The sequence below is a fragment of the Nylanderia fulva genome, unplaced genomic scaffold (assembly GCF_048542155.1).
Source record: "Nylanderia fulva isolate GAGA-0341 unplaced genomic scaffold, ASM4854215v1 Scaffold34, whole genome shotgun sequence".
In the NCBI taxonomy this organism is placed as follows: Eukaryota; Metazoa; Arthropoda; class Insecta; order Hymenoptera; family Formicidae; genus Nylanderia; species Nylanderia fulva.
In genome coordinates this window covers 1933747-1955467 of record NW_028190411.1, presented here as the reverse complement: position 1 = coordinate 1955467, position 21721 = coordinate 1933747, and the positions used below count along the sequence as shown (strand labels likewise).

Here is a 21721-nt window from a genome sequence, read left to right as displayed (position 1 = left end):
TTTGTTATTATAATTATAAACTTAATATTTCACTTATCTTTATCAAAGACCGCAATTATTTTTTTTGTATTATAACGATAAATATTTAGCGACGAATTTTACAATTACATACAATTCTTTATTAAGTATCAAGCGTATTTGTACATTCTATCGGTGCGCGGAAAAACGAAAAAATATATATTGAACAAACCAGGGAGATGTTGTCGTTCGACCTTTTCTAAATTAAATTGTTACACGAAAGAGGGGACAAATGCACAAGCCGAATCGTCAGCCTAATTTTAGATTCCGTCGCATTCGTCTCTCCGTTCCGCGCAGACACACAAGCAGAGCTCCCGTAAATGTTACATTAAATATACAATATTTGTCCCGATAACAAAATGTCTCTGACGAAGAAGGGGTAAGCCAGCTTTTTCCGGAAGAGAGGAGCTAATAATCGCTTCAATTGAAACTTACATTCGGCGCGAGATTATCTCTTTTCCGTTAACAATGATAAAAATTCATTATATGTTCGCTCGTTATAATTTGCCTACATAATGCATCTTCTGTGTACGATCGACTCGTGCTCTATTTCGGTTTCTGCGATTAAATTTACAGCGATAAATTTAGAGCAATAGGGAAGTCCTCGACAGACTCGTCTACAAAAAATTAGGGTCACGCATTCCAAATGTGCGCATTTAGCGCACGAGATTTTGAACCGACTCGATTTGCACGTGTTATTTTAAGACAATGTTATAAAGTACTAACATACGATATTTCAGATACACATTCCTAGAGCAAATAAACATTTTTTTTAAATTTTACAAATATATATAAACTCAAAAATATAATGAATAAGTACAATACTTTTATCTGTTTTTCTGAGAGCTATGTAAAGCTTTCCTGATTTAAATACAAAACTTGCTGAACAATCTTATATGCATTTTCGAAGATATCCTTGCACAAAATAATCACAATATGACGTCGATTTCCTCAAAAAATTTCTTGGATAATCGTTCTATTTCCATTTTATAATTTCTTACTTTAGTAAACTGATGATCGTTTCTTCAGGTTCACAAGATATAAATAGTGCTATCTTTCTCTCGCAGTATACCTATTATATTTTGCCTTGACAATTTTCTTAAAAAAAAAATTCGATTATTAAATTACAACAAATATTCGACTTGAACTCATTTCACGTCTCGTACATCGCATTCGCTCTTTCTGTTACAGAACCGTCTCACTTGACGAATTTCGTCGTAGCGTACACGACGAAATTGCGTCGCGAGAATCGTTAGCGACTCGCTTCGCGAAATTGTCCAGGTCGGGCGACAGACGGGGAATGATCGAGATGCTTGTAGAAATGCCCCAAGTGGCGGGGCTAGACCCGGGCGACTCGTATCAGGGTAAGGACGACGCGCAGGCAGTGCGGTTGTACGAGAGATCGCTTAAGGCGGCGGCGGCGGCGATGACGACAACGACGGAGCCTGGGGATGAGCACGCGGAGGAGCTTAGAACGTGTAACATTCTCACGAAAGCACTGTTTGCGGCCGGTGCGAGTGGCAGAGTGTTCCTGGACGCGGTCTGCGAACGCGCCAGACGTTCCTACCGTCTGCGCGCATACGCGAGATGTCTTCGGGATTGCGAGTGCGTGCTGGCGCTTCCCGGGAGTTTCTATGACGACTCCGAGGGAAACGTCAGGTACTTGGTGCAGCGTAGAAAGGAGTGCCTGCAGCTGGAACGGGAGTGCTCCCGGAAATTAGAGACAAACAGGTCCTCCAGGAAACGTGGCGGGAGAACGTCCTCGTCCTTCTCCTCTTCCTCTCTGTCGCTCGGGAAGACGCCCGTCGTCGACGGCAAGCCGCACGACCGTCTCGCGAGCTGCCCGGATAGCGTCGAGCTGCGTTCCGACGAGGCCAGGGGCCGGCATCTCGTAGCTACAAGAGACATCAGACCGGGAGCTGTACTCATTGTCGACCGGCCGTTTTCCTTTAGTACGGACGCACCGGCTCCTCGGCAGGAATTGCTTGCATTGTCATGCCACACTTAAGTTAGAAGACACCGTGAAAATCCCATGCCGTAATTGCCAAACAGTTAGTAGAGCGCATGCATGTACCATGTATATTATCAGCATCGTCCCTGCAAGTTTTTTTTTTGTTTAATTTTTCTTTTCACATGTGTGTGCCCTCCTGCGAATTTACATGCCTACATAATGTATGTACATCCCTCCGAATATAAATCTTGTTTCGCGTTCCTCAGGTGTCTTTCTGCACGGAAACGTGCCGCGAGAAGGCTTGGGAGACGTATCATCAGTATGAGTGCACGATATTCGATCATTTCTTCGAGAATGTCTTGAACGACAGACGCCAGCAAACATCTTATCTCTTGCTAGCTTATCGCACGACGGTCTTACAAGCGTTATCCTCGCGAAACGGCGCACGTTTGCATCCTGATCTCTTCCGATATCACGCCGGTGATCAAAGAAGTATAGAAGATGAGAAGGAATACGCGAGATCGGGCTCGAGGCAAACGTACGATCCTCTGGATTATCGAACGGTATTCCAGCTGGAGACTCATTCCGCCGACATGGAACCTAACGCGAATCTCATTCGCGCGATTCAGGCGATCTTCCTCGCGAAATGCCTCATCTCCGTCCTGAATAAACTAGAAGACTGTACGAAGGAAATGTTCGTTCCACTGGCCGTGGCTATGTTCCACCATTTGCAGGCGATTAATTGCAACGCGTACGAGATCGTCGAAAATGTTCACGGGGAGACGACACGCGTCTGGGAACCCAGGAATATCGGCGGCGCGATTTACACCACGGTCAGCCTCGTCAATCACAGTTGTTATCCCAATGTGGTTCGCCATTCTTATCCCAATGGTAAGCGATCTGAAAAAAGTACTCCGCGTTAGTCTTATGTAAAATTGGATTTCGGTTAAATCAGCTGGTCTTCTCATATATTGTAGCTTCTTATTTGCTGGACAATTACTGAGTTACAGCCAGTCAAACTTACAGAGTTGTTCGATTGGATTAGTAGATCATAAGCTACAACACATGAGAAACCTAGCTGATTTAATTTCATTTAGGGGGGATTTCATATAAATTATAAATTCAAAAACTCCACAATAATCCTGCATAGAATTGAATCTTGATAAAATCTCCCGGTTTTCTGCATATGATATAGTTTTTGGTCTAACAAAAAATGTAATAGGCTCAAAGCTAAATAACAGATAATTACTCATTTACAATCAGTCAAACACAAAAACTCGGACTCTGCGAATTATTTGACTAGCTGTAACGCAGTAATAATTGTCCATTATTTATCTTTGCAGTTATTACATATTTTGTTCAGCAGGTGATAAGCTGCAACATATGCAAAAAACCAGCTGATTTAATCGAAATCTAATTTTACAAGATTGGTGCGAGGTACCTTATGACAGAAAATGTGAATTGTTCTAAATAAATCGTTTTAATAATAATTTCCACGCACATCAGGAATAGTCGTGGTCAGAGCGCTGCGCTTCATCGACAAAGGATGTGAATTGCTGGATTGCTACGGACCTCAGTTCCTCAGCGAGTGCAGATTGACCAGACGCGAGCTCTTGTGGAAGAAGTATCGATTCCTGTGCGGATGCGACGCCTGCACGCAAGACTGGAAGTTTCCGCTGCCTGAGACGATGTATTACAAGTGTACAGCGTGTTCCGGACCGACGGATGTCCCGGTGATGAGCGCAAACGTTTCGCAGGATGTGGCGAGTCGACAGTGCGCCAGATGCGAAAAGACAATCGACGTGAAAAAACTCGAGAAACAGCTTCGTAAATCGATTCAGAAGAGAGTAAACGCTGTCGCGAAGATGTATCAGGGAAATTACAAGGATGCGATTCCTCTGTTATTCGAACACGCATTTTTTGTCGAGAAAAACTTGGTTGAACCTAATATCGAAGGCATTAAAACGGAACAATGTATCGTCCAATGTTACAATTCTTTAGGCTTGATCTCTATATAATAATCTCAGTCTGCTGATAATAATCATTTAGACTATTCGTTATTTAAATAGCTTTTTCAATAAACTATTACAAATAATATATAATTGAATTATTATTAATAGATTATTTAAATCAACTAATTAAATAACTACTGTAAATGAGACTATTTAAAATAGTAGCGAAATAGTTACTTAAATTTTTGTGTCAGTTTCCTACTTTTTACACAGCTTTGTAAAAAGTTGCAATGTATATCTGCATAAGAGTATACTTTCAGCTATTTTAGAAAATATTTTTATAAACATAGAAAAACAGGAAATATTTGCAGCACAACGTTCTTCACCCTTAAGTGCATTATCATTAACAATGCAAGGCAATGCAAGATTAGAGTGATGAAGAAGCATATAATTTCCGTGTAATAAAACATAAAAAAAAAAAAAAAAATTATTACAAAGTTATTTCACACAAGTCAGAGTGTATATATTAACGATTAGTAGATAATTAGAAAATCGAGCTTAAACTATACAAATCCTTGCAAATCAAACAATAATTCGATGTTGCCATAAATGCGTATTTTATGTATGATATTATGTGCTTTCTTCATGCTCGTACAATAAAATTAGGTAATGAAATATATCAGGACCATTGCTTCAATTGCGATACATATATACCTTACTTGCATGAGAAAAATAAGAATTATGTACATACGGTGGTCCATCATATACATCGGTTAAAGTACACACTTTAACTTAGTTGATTAAAACACAGATGTAATACCTAAATTCAACTAGAATTCCATGGTTTAGGCGTTCGATTACCACATGTGTGTCTCCCTAATTTCACTAATGATGTGACCAGCTAAGGTTAATGCCTGCAGAATAAGAGCAACCGTTAGAAATCAAAATTCGAAATGAAGAAATTATATATGTAATGTTTTATATAATATTTTATATACCTTAAGCATGTCTGCCGTTTCTTTACGTCTAACAGCAATGTGCTCGCTCTCAACCAACAGAACCTCAGCCTGATCTGATTTATACAAATGTGTGACAAGTTCACTTTGTAAATTATCTTTCACATGGTTGACTAGAAAATGCATAACAGCCTTTGGTACACTATCTTGAATGGACTTTCGTACAATATAAAAGTATGATCTTATGAGCCTTTCTGTGAACAAAGATAAGTAAATGTTAAAAATTATAATTTCTTTATATGTATATATTACGTTATTTTGTGATGTATAAGAATGTATCAGATTTTGTTAAAAATTCCCTGAGAATTTCCTGATAAAAATTAAAATATAAAACAGAAAATAATTTATTATAAACATCTCAAGGAATACTAATTTTACTAAGTTTACTAAATTTAAATTATTTATTTTAAAAAATTATTTATTTATTAAATAAATAAATAAAGAGTATTCATTTATTTATATATTATCTATTAAAACATTAAACAATTTTCTATATTTATAATAAGATCTTGATATTAAAAATAGATTGTCAATCAAAAAATATCACATAAAATTTTCATAAAAACTTAAATATTGCAAGATATGTTAGACATATGTTTCTCAAGTGCTAAATAAGAATAAAATTATCAAAAGGATAATTTTTAAAAAATGACAAATGAGAATTACTGAATTTTTCAAATTTGAAATTGAGAATATCAGATTTTCAAGATTTTTTCTGGAAGTATACACCCTGAATGTATATCTTTCTTACCAATAATATCACAATCCCGTTGTTCGCGCTCGCTCAGCTTTCGGGATGTCTGTATTGGCACTGCAGGGAGTAGATTTACTGGTTTTTGTTGCGGTGATGATACAATCGCTGGATGCGGGGAATTACTACTTTCGCGCATCCTGACCGGAGAACCGTCCATCGAACTAGTCGACTCTGTTCTTCCATGAAGTATTAAGTTACTTAACAGCCAGTGATTTTGCTGTCCTTGTTGTTCCTTAGTCTGGTCAGAAACAGAGTTCTCATCTTGATTATTGACTGTCTTTTTTACAATCTGTTACAAATATATTTTACTATTAATTACACACCATAAAAATGAAAAATGGTGTTAATTAAATAATAAATAACTTTAAAAACATACGCGAATATATTGTCATCTGCACTTAAAACATTGTTACTTTTGAATAGAATAGTATTAATTATACATATAAAAAGAATAAAATTTTCAAAAAAAGCATTAAATAAAAATGTACTACTTACTGTGTCATTTGTGATTATGGTATTGGATGCTGAACCTAATCGTTTGTTGTGCTTCAGGTGATCTACATCAGCATCCTTCAGTAAAGACGATACGAACGCTGCATCTTTATGAAAATCGGGGTGCTTAGTGTTAATGTACGCCAATTCTATCGCCACCAAATTCTCTACCTTTTTTTCAAGAAATCAAATCATTAATTAGTATTAAAAGAACACATTATAGATATACAATAAATATGTATAATATTAAAAAAATATATATAATATTATATATAATATATATATAATATATATATATATATTAAATATTATAATAAAATACAATATTTTGCTTTACCATTGTATTGGTATGTGGGAGCCGTCTACGTAGCAATTGTGTAACAACATCGACAATACGTTCGTGCAGTTTGGGGAAACGCAGCATCTCCTGCTGCACCTCAGTGCCACAATGCTGTATTATGCTCTGCATTTCTTCGTGCACAAGCTCCACGCACCGTAACGAAGGATCTTCCAATTTTCGTATTTGACGTTTGACTAATAACTCGAAGGAAACTTCTGGTACAAAAAGAGCTGGTCTCGGACCAGTTGCATTGCGAATAGCAGTCAGTATGTCCACTTTACTGAGATCCGCCAATGGATTAATCGAATCGAGCGTTTTGCCAAACGTTTCATGAAATATATAGCAGATACGAGCGCCGCCACAGAGCTCTGTGGTTTCTATGTTTCTTGCGGTGCCTTCTATCGTAGCACAGTAACTGTTTGCAAATTTCGTGATTATTTGCAGCAAGGTTTGACTTTTGTCCTCGACGTCTCCGCCATAGGAATTGAGTAGGGTTTGATACTGCGCGATCATCGTATTCACTCTGTTCTGTTTTCAAAAAACACAAGTTCTACCAAATTATGCTTACTTTAATAGATTCTAACTATATTAACTATAATTCAACTGTTAACATTATTACCTTCAATTCAGGTAAACAATCCCTAATATGTTGCATAAGTAGACGATTAAGAGTCTTCGCCAAATAAGGAGTCCCGTTTCTGTTTGCCAATGTTGGATATTTCCGTTGCAAGAATGTGGCCTCATCTTTCAGTGCTTCCTGAATATTTTTATTATTCATTATATCTTGCTGAGAGCGATTAACGACGCCTATAATACCCAATTTAACTGGGATAACTCTACCACATAGAATATCTATGGCATCGGTTCCTAAAAGAGGAAGAAAAGAAAATGTAATTAATAGCGTTATATAATTAATATTATGTTCGTGATAAATTTAAAAAAATTAAATTTACCAGCATCCATGAGATCTAGTTTTGTAACGACAGCGAGTGTTCGTCTGCCATCTGGATCAACATCTTTACTTAACTTCAAACTTTCACTTGTAGCCATATCAGTATTGGCAGTGACCACTGCTAGGATTATAGAGTTAGGACTACATATGTATTTTAATACAAGTTCACGAATCTGATTCTCAATGTCTTCTGGTTGATCTCCGACAGGTACCTTTGTGATACCAGGTAGATCTATGAGTGTCAGATTAACAACCGATGTCGAGTAAATCTTAAGATTAATCGGTTCTGGACAGATGCCTTTGTTTGCACCAGCCATTCTGTCAGTTTCAGCTTCAATCTCTGCACGGATATCATCGAAGTCTTTGTAGATTTTGTTCTTTGTGTGCAAAAACATTCCCCATTCCTCCAAATCCAGAGTACCATTCTCTGCGCTTCTATGTTCTCGATCATCCCTTGGTGTATACACAAGTTGTAATATTAATGGACGTCGTGTGACAATACCAGTTCCTCGAGGTAGAAAGGAGCGTCCCACTAAGCTCTCTATTACAGATGATTTTCCAGAGCTCTGAAAAATATATCTGTTATTGCATCATCATCAAAGAATATCTATAAATTATCAAATTTTGATTTCTTTACAAACTCAAGCTTTTTTATTTAAAAACAAAGATACTGAGATTCAAATAACTTCACTTTTTCCATTTTCTAATTCATTATTGATATGAAAATATGTAAAACAATTATAATATTCATAATATTAAGATATCAAAAAGACTATGTCTTTTTCAATTGTTCATAATATATTAATTGAGATATCAAAAAGATGTCTTTTGTCAATTATAATATAAAAACTGAATAACTGTACAATGTCAGAGATCCCCATTATATTTTTTGTGACAGAAAAAACTTACATCGTTCCATCAAACGATGAATGATATACTATGCAAACTTTCTTGCAATTTTTTTTCTTAATCGAACTCTCGAGTATATTAATTTTATTTTGACAATAGAGAGTGTTCGAATGAAAGGAACAGATCTGCTGTTATTATATATCAAAAAAAAAAAGAAAAAGAGAGATGGAGAGACTCAACTAACCTGCGTGCCCAGGACGACGATTTGCGGCAACTGCAACACAGTAGCACCCACGGTATTAAATACATCCTGCAGCTTGTTTATGACGGGGATCAGAGCCTCCATGGTGGATTAGGTAGACGATGAGCGTTCAGGAGAAGACGAATCGATCGAGAATGAAGTGGTCGGTTGGTCAATCGTTTAAGGACAGAGCCGGGTCCAACAATAACTCCTTCCGGGTTTCAATTTAATCTCTTCTGACGTCCAGTGGGCTTCGGTGACAGCTAATCAGCTGATTGACAGCTCGAGAAACGGCGACGAACGGAGATAAAACCTCTCACAACTTTTCGCTTCGAATCACCACCAGAATAATAACGTACATTCGATTCCTCACCCTTGCTCACCCTCCATAATTTTCATTCACACGCGTGCGCACCTTGTATACGTATACACGCGATACGCATGCGTGTGCGTACGTGTGCGCGCGCTGGATGTGTGAGTGACGCACGTACAAGCGACACGTAGATAAATCGTATCAATTGTTTCCATTCTCTTTGTTTGAATTCGAGCATCTCATTTAAAAAAAAACAATATTTTTTATTTCAATCTTTTCCTTTGTTATTTTTTAAATCTCTGTCATCAGAGAAATTAGTTTATTGATATATATATTTATTGGCGCGCATTTTCTTCCGTTTGGCGCCTTTTTCGACGCTAAGATCGACGATGAAATGTGACGTCATTGGAATATGTGTATATTCATTGAAATTTAACCTACGTCGTTTGCACAATGAAAGAATCGTTTGACTTTGACAGCTTTATTGCGAATCACGATTCTTGTTTCTTTTTTTGCTTGTAAATCGCACAAATTACTCCTTGATTGTTATGTAATTATAATTTCTATGATGATATATACAGTCATTAATTCACTTTATACATGCGATGTAATAATGAATAATGTATATATCGTCTTCGATTTACATAATCATAGGATCGAATTATCGATGATAATAATAATAATAATAATTAACTCACGGATAATAACAATTTATTCACAAATGAATTAATTTTTTAAATTTTTATTAATGTTTAATTATAAAATTTACTCACGGAAAAATTAATTTTTATTATTCTTATTAATTCTTTTTAATTATAATTTACTTACAAAAAAATTAATTTTTATATTCTTATTAATTCTTTTTAATTATAATTTACTTACAAAAAAATTAATTTTTATTATTCTTATTAATGTTTAATTATAATTTTCTCACGAATGAATTAATTTTTATTATTCTTCTTAATTTTTAATTATAATTGACTCTCGAATGAATAACTCGAACGATTCGTAAATGACGCCAATAAGTCACAAGAGAAACTTCAGAGGTGCGTTCGGAAATCTGCTGTCAAAGTGCAGAATTTGATCGACCAATCGGAGACCGAGGATCTCTGCGTCCTGATTGGTCGATCGAGCATTTCCCTAGAATCTAAAGTGCTGCCATCTATATACACTCGCATCGTTCGTGGTCAACAGTCGTGCTTTCATCGTCGCGTATCGCGTCGGTCCGCAAAGAAAAATGCAGGTATGAATTAATTAGTATCTCTACGTCGTTAATTATCGTATAAATTCGATCGTATCGCGTCTATCGACATCGTAATCGCGATCGCGTACGAAAAATCGCTCTCTTCGGCCGTGAATCGCGAATCTCGCCGTGAAGTTGCATATACGGTCCCAGAAACATGTCACGTGACCGTGACGTCACGGCTCGGGCTTCTCGCAAAAGCAGTCGGTCGGAAATATCTAGCAAAGAACGAGATAAATACGTATAATATTTTATAGCTTAATCGTCGTCAAATATTAAATTCAGTGAAAAGTGAAAATATGGTGAAGTGAATATCAATTCGGGACTTCAAAGTGCGTCGCGAAGAAGTCGTCCTCGTCGTTCGACGAGGTCCTTCGACAAGTAACCTCGAAGAAAGCGGCGACGCGAAATCGGAGCGTCGGTTTTGTTCGCGCGCGAATAAGCTCCCGCGATTCTCGCGTTTTACCGAAACGCGTCGAAAATATGATAATTAAAATCCGGCGTCGCCGTTCGCGAACGAAAAAAAAAAGAGTAACGCGAGTGCGAGTGTTTCGAAGTGTCTTCTACGAGGAGGCTCCGGGTGGAACAACTATGTGGTAATTTTATTTATTTATAGTTATTTTTTTACTCATTTATTTTAATTTACTATTTATTATTTGTTTAATTTTTTTTATTTAAGGTTAATTAAATTAAATTACTCATTTTTATATAATATACATTTTTTGCATTATTTTTTAATTTTTTGTATATTTTTATTTTTTTTTAATTATTATTTGTATATAATATTTGCTTTTATTTAAGGGAACAAATAAGGATAAAGAAAGGAAGAAAGGAGACCCAGGATGATATCAGGCAACGGTGGAGCAACTATATGGTAAATAATTTATTTATTATTTATTTTATTTTTTTAAATTTTTTATAAATAATAATTTAATTTTTTTTAATATTTTAAATTTTACTATATAATTTCTATGTATTTATATTTTACAGTTAATAACTCCGCTGCTGCGCATCGTGTGCCGGTGAGTCGCATGGATTTACTATATAATGATTTTGTGAAAATCATGTATGAGGGAGAGAGAGTACATATACCGCAATATGAGATTGCAAGTCTTCAAGAAAAATGAAGAAATAATATTTATACGGGTAATGCGTAACGTTCACAAATTTTTTATTTAACATTCACACTAGGCTCTTACGCATAAATATTTTAGACTTTTTTAAAATAATTTTAATACGCACGCAACAATAATTAAATAATCGGCGAAATTTCTGCGTGCGATTTCTTCGTTGAATATTCAGTAAAATATAAAACAGCAAAATGTAGGGCCCAATTCCTGAATATCGGCGCGATTTTTAAGTGTTTCAATAAAGCTTCTACAAGGATAGTTCCCGAAGCAGAAGTTGGTTTTCTACGGAAAAAAATAGTACGACGAGGAATTCGGAATCTGAGACTAGAGGAAAAATAAAATCGAAATGTAAGTTGATGTAATTTTTATTTCATTATTTATTATAAAGCGATAGAAAAATATATATGCCTATAATTAAGTATATTGCTCAAATATTAAGATAGAAAACTCTTTAATATAAAAAGATATAATTTTATTTTTGATGCATTTATAATTTCTTAAACTTTATTTTTATATCTTGGCGACGATTTAAATCGCGCGGGTTACGAGGCTACATTTTTCGATTCCGGATCTTCCGGATTATAGATGACGCTAATTTGAGAGAAACAGTAAACAGTATGAATGAATCTCCGGTCTAATTGTAAGGTTATAACTCTAAAAAGAATATAGAAAGACTTCTTTTAAAGAAATAAATATCCAAAAGAGCAGGTGCAGAAGGCAGAATTAATTGAACATATAATTATACAGAAAAAAAGAAATTCTAAGCAAGTATTTCGATCAATTTCTACGAAACTGCATTGAATTTATGAATGAGGACCAATTTTCTGAACTTTATTAATTAATTTATGTTTATAAATTCCCTGTAAATATGTAAGTAAATAAAAACTATACGATAATACATAAGTATAATAAAGAAAAAAACTAGCAGAATGAATTCTTATTAGATAAGTTTGATTTTCAATCCACATAATCCATAGCTATGATATAATTGTTATCATAATTATTATGTCCAGCCTCAACATACTCTTTGGTGAAGGTTTGCAACACGATGAATTTACCACAAGTGTACTTTGACATATCCGCAGATGATAAGCCATTGGGACATATTGTAATACAGTTACGTCCTGATATTGTGCCAAAGACATCAGAAAATTTCCGTGCACTGTGCACAGGAGAGAAAGGCTTTAGTTATAAAGGAAGTTATTTTCATCGTGTTATTCCCAATTTCATGTGTCAGGGTGGTGATTTTACACATCACAATGGTACAGGTGGAAAATCAATTTATGGTGAAAAATTTGAAGATGAGAATTTTGAACTCAAACATACTAGAGGTGGTACATTATCGATGGCAAACTCTGGTCCAAATACAAACGGCTCACAATTTTTTATCACCACTATAAAAACACCTTGGCTAGATAATAAACATGTTGTATTTGGTAGTGTTGTTGAAGGAATGGACGTTGTAAGAAAAATTGAAAATTATGGTTCTTCGACTGGTAAAACATATCAGAAAATCATGATAGTAGATTGTGGTCAATTATCTTAAACACTAAGTTATATATATATATATATATATATATATATATATATAAAAGTTTGTAAATTACAAAGTAAACTTACAAAACAAATTTAAAATTTATAATTTTTACATTTTTACATTTATACAATCATTATTGTATTTACACAATTTATAATTGTATACGTTAAAAGAGACAAGTAATATAATTAAATTTTTATTTGCTAATAAAACCGTGTAAGATTACATATGTCTATGCGTATGTATGTTTATGGGTGTTCATGCATATACAGTAATTACATTTATAATGACTATTTAATAACGAAATTATTTTGCATCTTTGTTACTCTATTTGTAATATCTGAGAACTATAGTATACTATACATTATATGTATATATCTTTTTTGCAATCTACAGTTAAAAAATATTCTTTCACTAAAGTTGATAAACATCTTTATTTTGTTAATGTATAATTAGGCATAAAAATTAGACATATATACAGAGTGCTATTAATGATTTAAATATCTAGAACATAAACAATATTAAAAATTAAAGATTATATGATTTTCATGAATAGCTATATGAATAATAGATAAAATCAGGTTTTTTATTTTGATAATTAAAAATTAATATTTATATATCTTTGTTTGATCTTGTACAGAAACGTTTTGTAAATTTTTTTTGTTCACTGCAACATACAGATAATACATAGATTTATGATACAAATATCAACAAAAAATATAAATATCATTCTAAATCGGAACGGAAATTGATGCTTTTCCTAATCGACACATATCGGTAAATTAACGACGAAGAATGTATTGAGTTCTACAATAGATGCGAATATCAAAAATACGAGGTACATCACGAGACAGATGATTCCGACTGTTCGATTTAACTTGAATTTGTTAATAAATAAAGCTCCATATAAGATGATTAACGTAGAAAAGAGAGATGCCGAACTGTATACTAGTCCCTGAGAATTGATCTGAACGAAATATTCTCCAGGTATTTTTGGTAATAGCGCAGCTTTTATAAACCAGGGAAGTCCGAGACACAATAATACATCGAATACATTTGATCCGATTGAATTACTTATTCCCATAGCTCCTAAACCTAGAAAGAATTTTTAGTATTTACAAATAAAGAATTTTAATATAAAATAGAGAGCAGAAATTTTCGTTCATCTTGTTTCTAACGTCATGATCAACTAATAAGGCAACAAATAGATGATTAAGATGTTTATCATACCTTGATTTGTGACGATAACACTTGAAACTGCTTCAGGTACGCTCATTCCCGCCGCGAGAAACGTTAAGCCCATAATAGAATCAGGAATTCTAAAAGTATTGCCTGAAACATAAATATAATGAGAATATGAATATATGATACATCAGATAATGTGATATAGATTTATGAAAAGAGTGTTGAAAGATGTTTAAAAAATGTATGTAAAGTGTCTTTAAATATTTCCACAATGTTCTTCTGATGTTTTAATACAACAATTAAAGTCTTACGTTTTCAATTTTCTGATGTTTGTTAAAATATAATAATATATATAATAATTAAATATAAAAAAATGTAAAGTGTCTTTAAACATTTCCACAATGTTTTTCCGATGTTTTAATAATTATGGTAAACATATTATATTATATCGCAGCTGTGGATTATTATGCAACTTGAAAATCAATTATCTAATAAGAATTAATTCTGCTATTTTTCTTTTTATAACACTTGTGTATTATTGTATAATTTTTATTTACTTACATCTTTTTTACAGAAAATTTTCTGCTTCAGAATTTAAGTTTGTTTCATGAAATTTTTATCATGGTAGCGATTTAAATAAAATATATGTTACAAATATATACATATATGATTATTTAGGTAAAATTAAATATGTTATTTAAATAATATATTTTATATATATATATATATATATATATTTAATGATATTTAATAATCAATAAAAACGGTACATACCGATAATAGTGATGACCCATCCAATAATGTAAGATGTAGTTGCGATCCATATGATACACATGAAAAACGTAACAGGATAGCAAGATCGTAGTTTGCTTCTTCTACAATCGGGAATAGTGATGAGTAATATTACATTAATTGGCCAAGTAATTATCCACCATATTTTTTCACACGTTGAAGTCGGCCAAGACGTTAGATTCACTATATTAACTACAAAAGAAAAATAAAATATGTAATATGTTTTACTGTTCATAAGTTCACCGTATAAAAAATATGTAAAGTATTATATAAAAATACGTAAAATTACATAAATAATAAGTGTAAAATTACACGATAAATAATAAAAATGTTTACATTTTACACTTAATTTTACATTTAATTATTTATGAAATTTTACATATTTTTATGTAATACTTAATTTTTTTACAGTGTATATAGGAACTATTGCATTATTCGCGTGAAAAAAAATATATATATATATATATGTCGCAACGAGATTACATAAAGATGTTGAGAACGAAATGATATTACAGCCTTATATACAATTATTATACATTATCGCTCGTGCGTCATTTGTGATATATACATACGTGATTCGTCCGCCTCACTTGAACTTGAAAATCCACATATCTCCGTTTCTTTGATCAAGTCTGTCAGATTTCAGAGAATGAAAGATAGCCAAGCATGAGATTACATTTGTTACGAGTAGTTTACCATATGCAATCCCTGCAAAAAGATACGTGGATTAAAATGAATTGACAGGCATTTATTCTGTGAGATTAAATTCTTTTAATCCGACGAAATCAGACTTCGATTTTAAGAATTTTTTTACCATTTTTTGTTTCTTTATACGTCAAGTAGCATTTTATATTGCTCGCAAATATGTTAGTTTTTATTTTTTGGCGATCTGTAGAATAAATTGCACGACAATGCAAAATTAAATATTACTGAAAGTAAAAGCAAATAAATTGATAATTTCATGGAGAAATAAAAATTAAAGAATATCAAAAGCAATTCCTGATTTCTGAAGATTAAAAATTCATAACTTCACAGAATGAAATTGTATCAATTTCTTTTAATTCACTTATTTTTGCAGAGGCGATAGCAATAAATTATATATTATAGATATCTTACTATTCGGTAAAAGCAGGGGGCTCTCTTCGCAGATATTTCTATATCTGTTCTTCTTTCTAGACGTTAGTCGACTTATAAAATTACTGATACGACGATTGAAACACATTGCTGAAAAAGAGAGCGATTATTTTGATTGTTAAAATAATTTACATTATAATATATTATAATATCGCGGGACAAACAATTTGATTAATTTATACTTATTATTAAATCTCATGTTAAACGAATCATTTATATTTAATTAAAATACTCGTATATGATTATTATATATTATTAAAATATTTCTGTGAGAGCTTACTATATACTTTCAGATTTAAATTGAAATTCGTAACCTGTAATAAGGATTAAATTAATACGATACATTTTTCAGACTTATGAATAAAAAATAATGATAATTTACGTCCTTTCCGAAATGAATTTATTTGCTTTTATTATTGTATGTTATTAAAATATTCCCGTGATTACTATATATAAAATTAAAATATTCCTGTGAGATTAGTATATATTTTCAGATTTAAAAATCAAGATTAAAATCTGTAATTTTTTAGACTTATGCATAAAAAAATAATAATTTACATCATCCGAAAATGAATTTATTCGGTTCTTTTTATTATTATATATCATTAAAATATTCTTGTGAGATTACTATATGCTATTTTAGGGCAAGATTAAAATTCGTAATTTTTCAGACTTGTCTAAAAAAAAAATAATTTGCGAAATGATGAATTTATTCATCGTTTATACATTACCTGTTATATACAAAATGTAACAGCTGACGAGGACGAGCGCCTCGTACCATTCGACACGTTCGTCCTGCAGAGTTAATATCAAGAGAAGAACCGTAAAAGCGTATGCGAGTGTGTCGCGCGACACAGGCCACCATTCTAAGTGTAACACCTGTAATAAGGATTAAATTGATACGATAAATTGCTAAAAAATTTATACACAGAGAGAATTTTCTCTTAGAATTTATCTTGAAATTCATGGTGATCGTGGAACAATATGGTATTGAAAAAATTTTGCAGGAGAAGATTAATATTTATCACAAATAAAAAATATCGATATCTATCTCAATAAAATATAAAATATGTTTGATTAATTTTACTAAAATATCTATGTAGTAAAATTTCAACACAAAGAATTTTCTCTTAGAATTTACCCTGAAAATAATGGTAATCGTGCGACAATATGGTATTGGAAGAATCTTATAAAAGTCTCTGATTAATATTTACTACAATAAAAATATTAACTATGTAAACATAGTAAATTCTTAATAAAATTTATTATATATATAGTAAATTTTATTATGTACATATTAATATTTTTTGTAGTAAACATTAATCAGAGAAACTTTTATAAGATTCTTCCAATACCATATTGTCGCACGATTACTATGATTTTTTCAGGATAAATTTTAAAAGAAAATTTTCTCCGTGAATAATTTTAAAATATATTAAAAACTGATGATTCTTTAGGCGTTTTAAATAAACTAGATGCCAAAAAAGATAAGCATATAAAATTTTATATAAATTTACAATGCGACATAATATTTTCAATCCAACTTAATTGGTCATGATAATTATCGGCTTATTACCAAACATGATAAAATTTATAATGAATTTTGCGGCAAAATCTAATGAAAAATTCTCTCCGCGTACATTGCGCATACACTGTAAAAAATATTTACATAAAAATATGTAAAATTACATAAATAATAAGTGTAAAATTGTACGAAATATATATATTTTTATTATTTATCGTGTAATTTGACACTTGATATTTATGTAATTTTACATATTTTTATGTAATATATTACATAAAAATAAAAATACATAAAAATTTGTAACATATTACATAAATAATAGTAATTTTACATATTTTATGTAATATGTTACATATTTTATGTAAAATATTACGTAAACATATGTAAAATTACATAAATAATAAGAAATATTTTTATGTAATATATTACATATTTTTTTACAGTGTAGATACCTCGTTCGCGAACAGCGCGCAACACGCGGGCACTGCCAATATGTTGAACACCGCGGAACCGACGATCGTGCCGACTCCCAAATCACCTTCTGTCACGAAAGTCCCGATGACGTTGATAAACAATTCCGGGCTCGAACTCGCAGCCGCCATCACGGTCGCGCCGGCCACATCCTCGGTGACATGGAGTTCTGCCGAAAGATTTCGTTCCTTTTATTCGAACGACGCTATTTTTTTCGCGCGAAAAATAGAAAAAAAAGAGAGAAAGAGAGGGAGCAAAAAACCAAATAAAAAAATAAATTGAATAAAAAAATATACATTATACGTAAAATTACGTTGAAGTGTCTGAACAGTCCTTCAGTTATATACTCACTCTCGCAAATTTTCTTAATAGAGGGAACGAAATAATCGTCGCAGACAATGGCAAGTAATAAAAACAGATAGATAGCGATGACGAAGTGGATTATTATAAATCCTGCCTGTCTTTGCTGCCGTGTAAATCCGTCGGGCGGGAATTCTTTGATCGCCGGCGGCGTGCAATTGTAACTGTCGTTTCCCTGTTGTTGTTCCAACTCGCTCATCTGTAGCAATTTACGTCCTCCTAAAAAAAAAAAAAAAATCAACATTGCAGCCACGAGCGAAAATAAAAAAAAAAATAGATCTCTAGAAAACATTTTATTCCGGCGACAAATAATTTCTCGAAATTAATATACAATTCATTCCATAAGAGGCGCGTAAGAAAGGGGGATGAAAAAATCCATATTACATTCATATACTCACGCCAGTCTGCTTCGTAGCCGATACTCGAACTGTCAGAGAACAGTCCCGCCATACTGGCGCAAAAAATGTACGTAGCTGGTATAGTAATAACGAGAAATATCCGGTATCCGACCGTATGTCTGCGCCGCCATACCATCCTTCGTTATGTAAGAACAATGCGCCGAGACGAGGGTGACTTTCGGGTTAATTAAAATAACGCGAAGGAGAGAGTGTATATGCGCGCGACCGCTCTTTCTCCCTCTCGATTAATATTATACGATTTTCACGACGCGACACGCAGCGATTACCTGCCGTTTATCTGACACTTTGGAGTTCGATCACACGTTTATACTTTTCATCCGTGAGAGATTTTATCGTTCTCTTAACCGATAAGATATATTACTGCGCAAAGCAATCGCGTCCGTCCCTTCGATTAAAACGCGCGTAGGAAAATTTCCGTATACACGAATGCGTTTCTGTCCCTCGAGAGAATCTGCTGATTTTCTCTCCGCTCGATTTAGATTTATATATACGGGGGCAATTTATATATACTCTCTTCAGCCCCGACCAGGTTTACATTTGTCATTCCTCGAGTTTGTCACGTGGTCGTCGTCGTTATCGCTAGGAAAGCTACCGTGGCTTATGACGTGCGATATCCACTCATTGACACTCGCATATTTCAATTAAAATTTATTATTTACTTATTGCAAGTACATTGAACAATGTATGATATCGCGTATTCTTTGTGAACGCTATCTTCGATATCTTTGAGATCGCAGGGGACGAATAGGCGAGAGAGTTCTTGACTTGCGCTTTTTTTCTTCTTCTTTCGTGAACGAAGGTAAAATACTACGATTAGAAAAATCTTTCATGTGTTTATACATGTATTTTTTCACATATACCTGTTTGGAAAAACATTTTTTATCGCGACAAAGTATTGGCGGATTGACATTGAGCTACTTATTTGTAGTCGAATCGAAATCGATTAGAAAACATGTTTTGACGTTTGTCGATTTTTTATAATAAAAATGGTAGTATATGCAAATTTTTGTCTGCAAATTTTTTAAAATATTATTTGCCAATTGCGCAAACTTTGTTCGTGATAATTTTAGAATAAATTTTCAAATAGCACACTGAAAAAAATAGTTGTTAACTTGACTATACCTTTCAAGTAAATTTTGTTATATTTTTTTTCAGTGCATTTATGCTAAAGTTTAATTAAATCTTGTAATTTATATTAAATCTGAAAATTTCTAAATTTAAATGTAACGAGCAAGTCGTATAATATAATTACAAAAAATATGTAATTATTTATCGTATACGTTAATAGCGTGCATTAATTCCAGTGTTTGCTATTATCTAAATAAAATTATATTGATGATCATCTAGATAAAACTTTGGCGTCATCTTATCTTTATATAGATAATACACTGAAAAAAAAATTTTGTTGGATTAACAAAAATTCTGTTTGAAAATGGACGAAACGGAATTCTGGTTGAATCTACCAGAATTTCTTTTAATACAACAAATATCTTGTTTGCACCAACAAACTGATTTGTTGTGCAAACAAGATGCTTGTTACATTAAAAGGAATTCTGGTAGATTCTTGTTGCATTAAAAGGAATTCTGGTAGATTCAACTAGTAATTCCGTTTCGTCCATTTTCGAACAGAATTTTTGTTAATCCAACAAAATTTTTTTTCCAGTGTAAAAATGTGTATTAGCTATATATGTATCTTAGATGATAAAAAATATTATCTTTACTAAATTATCTAGAATAATTCTCAGATAATTTTGGTTTAGAATCATAGCACATAAAAATACTTAAATTGTAGAATTTAAGCATAGTAAGCGATAAAAATTTACAAATAAAAATATGAATATATATATTTTTATATCCCTTTTATAATTTACATTTTTTTATAAATGTGTTTACACAAGCAGTCTTAAAAATTATTATCTAGAAAAATAATATTTAGATGAATCGCCATATAATTTTTTTTAAATAGATATTTAAAACAAAATTATCTTCATATTATCTAAGATAAATTTACAGATTTTTATCTCATCTTTATCTACCTAATTTTAAAATCATCTAAGCACAACACTGATTAATTTTGATGCAAGGTGCAGAAGTGGAGATACACATGTTATCATCGTAGACAGCAAAGCGATTCGGTGCTTCTGTACTAGGAAAATTGACACGTTTGTGCGTATGAGTGTAACACGATATAAATCTAACAGAAGACTAGTCTAGCTGGTTTAAAGCCGTACTTAGCTTAGAGAAAGCCACTTTGTATTGCATATTTCATTAATTAAAAAATCATTATCTTACTACGATAATAATAATTACTCGATAAGTGGCCTTTATTATTGTGATAACAATTTTTTTCATAAGCCTTCTACAAAATTAATATCAAAGGATCTCTTAAATTAGAAGATATTTATAAATCATGCGACAGTATTTCATTACTTTAACATTACATTTTTGTATTAATATTTATAATCGCGTCAAAAAAATAAATATGATTGGGGGGTGATGTTGAAAATGAAAAGTCGGTCTATTAATCGCTAACATTGTGCCTTAAATTTTTTCCTTCTGATATATGCGTTTAGAAGTTGCTCGTATCTCGCAAATTTGCAAAAATAAACGCGATACGATCTAGTTTTAAAATTTCATTAAAACATGCGTCTACACGGAAAGAATTTTCTCTTAGAATTTACTTTGAAAATCATGGTAGTCGTAGAACAATATGATATTGGAAGAATTTTATAAGGGTTTTTCTAATTAATATTACAAATAATACAATTTTTAATACATAGACACAAATTTTGAGAATTGTGATTTAAATCATCCAACATTATTCTTAAGTTTCAAATTGAATAATAAATTGTTTATGATTTAGTAGATGAATAAATGTTACAAGAATATTGATAATAATTGGAGAGAACTAAATAATAATACTTAATAATAGACATATGTGAATAAAAATATTTCGTTTATTAAAAATATATTTGTATTTCAAAATATATGTGTATAAGTGTCATTTAAATTTTTTTCATGTGAAAAACTTGCATCAATTTTAGTTT

General features: G+C 32.3%; 4 protein-coding genes and 1 long non-coding RNA gene across 6 annotated transcripts; 3 read left to right on the top strand and 2 right to left on the bottom strand.

Annotated features, from left to right (window-relative positions):
• Nucleotides 1–160: 160 nt before the first annotated feature.
• On the top strand, nucleotides 161–5171 carry LOC114937521 (protein-lysine N-methyltransferase SMYD4). Its single transcript, XM_029311015.2, is given in 5 exon segments — nucleotides 161–397; nucleotides 1210–1987; nucleotides 1989–2069; nucleotides 2236–2860; nucleotides 3476–5171. Coding segments are annotated over 5 exon segments (2016 nt in total). The 5' UTR covers nucleotides 161–377; the 3' UTR covers nucleotides 3988–5171.
• Drp1 (dynamin related protein 1) lies at nucleotides 3663–8990 on the bottom strand. 2 transcript variants are annotated; one of them, XM_029311013.2, is made up of 8 exons: nucleotides 8569–8990; nucleotides 7477–8041; nucleotides 7143–7390; nucleotides 6521–7051; nucleotides 6187–6354; nucleotides 5689–5980; nucleotides 4920–5131; nucleotides 3663–4835 (listed from the first exon to the last, which is right to left on the bottom strand). In XM_029311013.2, exons 1-8 carry the CDS (start codon nucleotides 8668–8670, stop codon nucleotides 4779–4781), a joined length of 2175 nt encoding a protein of 724 aa, XP_029166846.1. In that variant the 5' UTR covers nucleotides 8671–8990; the 3' UTR covers nucleotides 3663–4778. The 2 variants fall into 2 exon arrangements, with proteins under 2 accessions (XP_029166846.1, XP_029166847.1); XM_029311014.2 differs by having other exon boundaries at nucleotides 5689–5929; nucleotides 8569–8988.
• Nucleotides 8991–10077: 1087 nt separating this feature from the next.
• Nucleotides 10078–11238, top strand: LOC114937524 (uncharacterized). The gene is made up of 3 exons (XR_003820901.2): nucleotides 10078–10717; nucleotides 10923–10995; nucleotides 11112–11238. It is a non-coding gene; the product is annotated as an uncharacterized LOC114937524 (long non-coding RNA).
• A 620-nt stretch (nucleotides 11239–11858) lies between these two features.
• LOC114937474 (peptidyl-prolyl cis-trans isomerase) lies at nucleotides 11859–13605 on the top strand. Its single transcript, XM_029310932.2, has 2 exons — nucleotides 11859–12121; nucleotides 12265–13605. The coding sequence occupies exon 2, from the start codon at nucleotides 12300–12302 to the stop codon at nucleotides 12795–12797; it is 498 nt and encodes a 165-aa protein (XP_029166765.1). The 5' UTR covers nucleotides 11859–12121; nucleotides 12265–12299; the 3' UTR covers nucleotides 12798–13605.
• On the bottom strand, nucleotides 12972–19161 carry LOC114937489 (sodium/potassium/calcium exchanger 4). Its single transcript, XM_029310952.2, has 9 exons — nucleotides 18654–19161; nucleotides 18247–18474; nucleotides 17877–18064; nucleotides 16631–16778; nucleotides 15882–15989; nucleotides 15338–15397; nucleotides 14748–14957; nucleotides 14019–14120; nucleotides 12972–13883 (listed from the first exon to the last, which is right to left on the bottom strand). The coding sequence occupies exons 1-9, from the start codon at nucleotides 18787–18789 to the stop codon at nucleotides 13549–13551; spliced, it is 1515 nt and encodes a 504-aa protein (XP_029166785.1). The 5' UTR covers nucleotides 18790–19161; the 3' UTR covers nucleotides 12972–13548.
• Between the last annotated feature and the right edge of the window lie 2560 nt (nucleotides 19162–21721).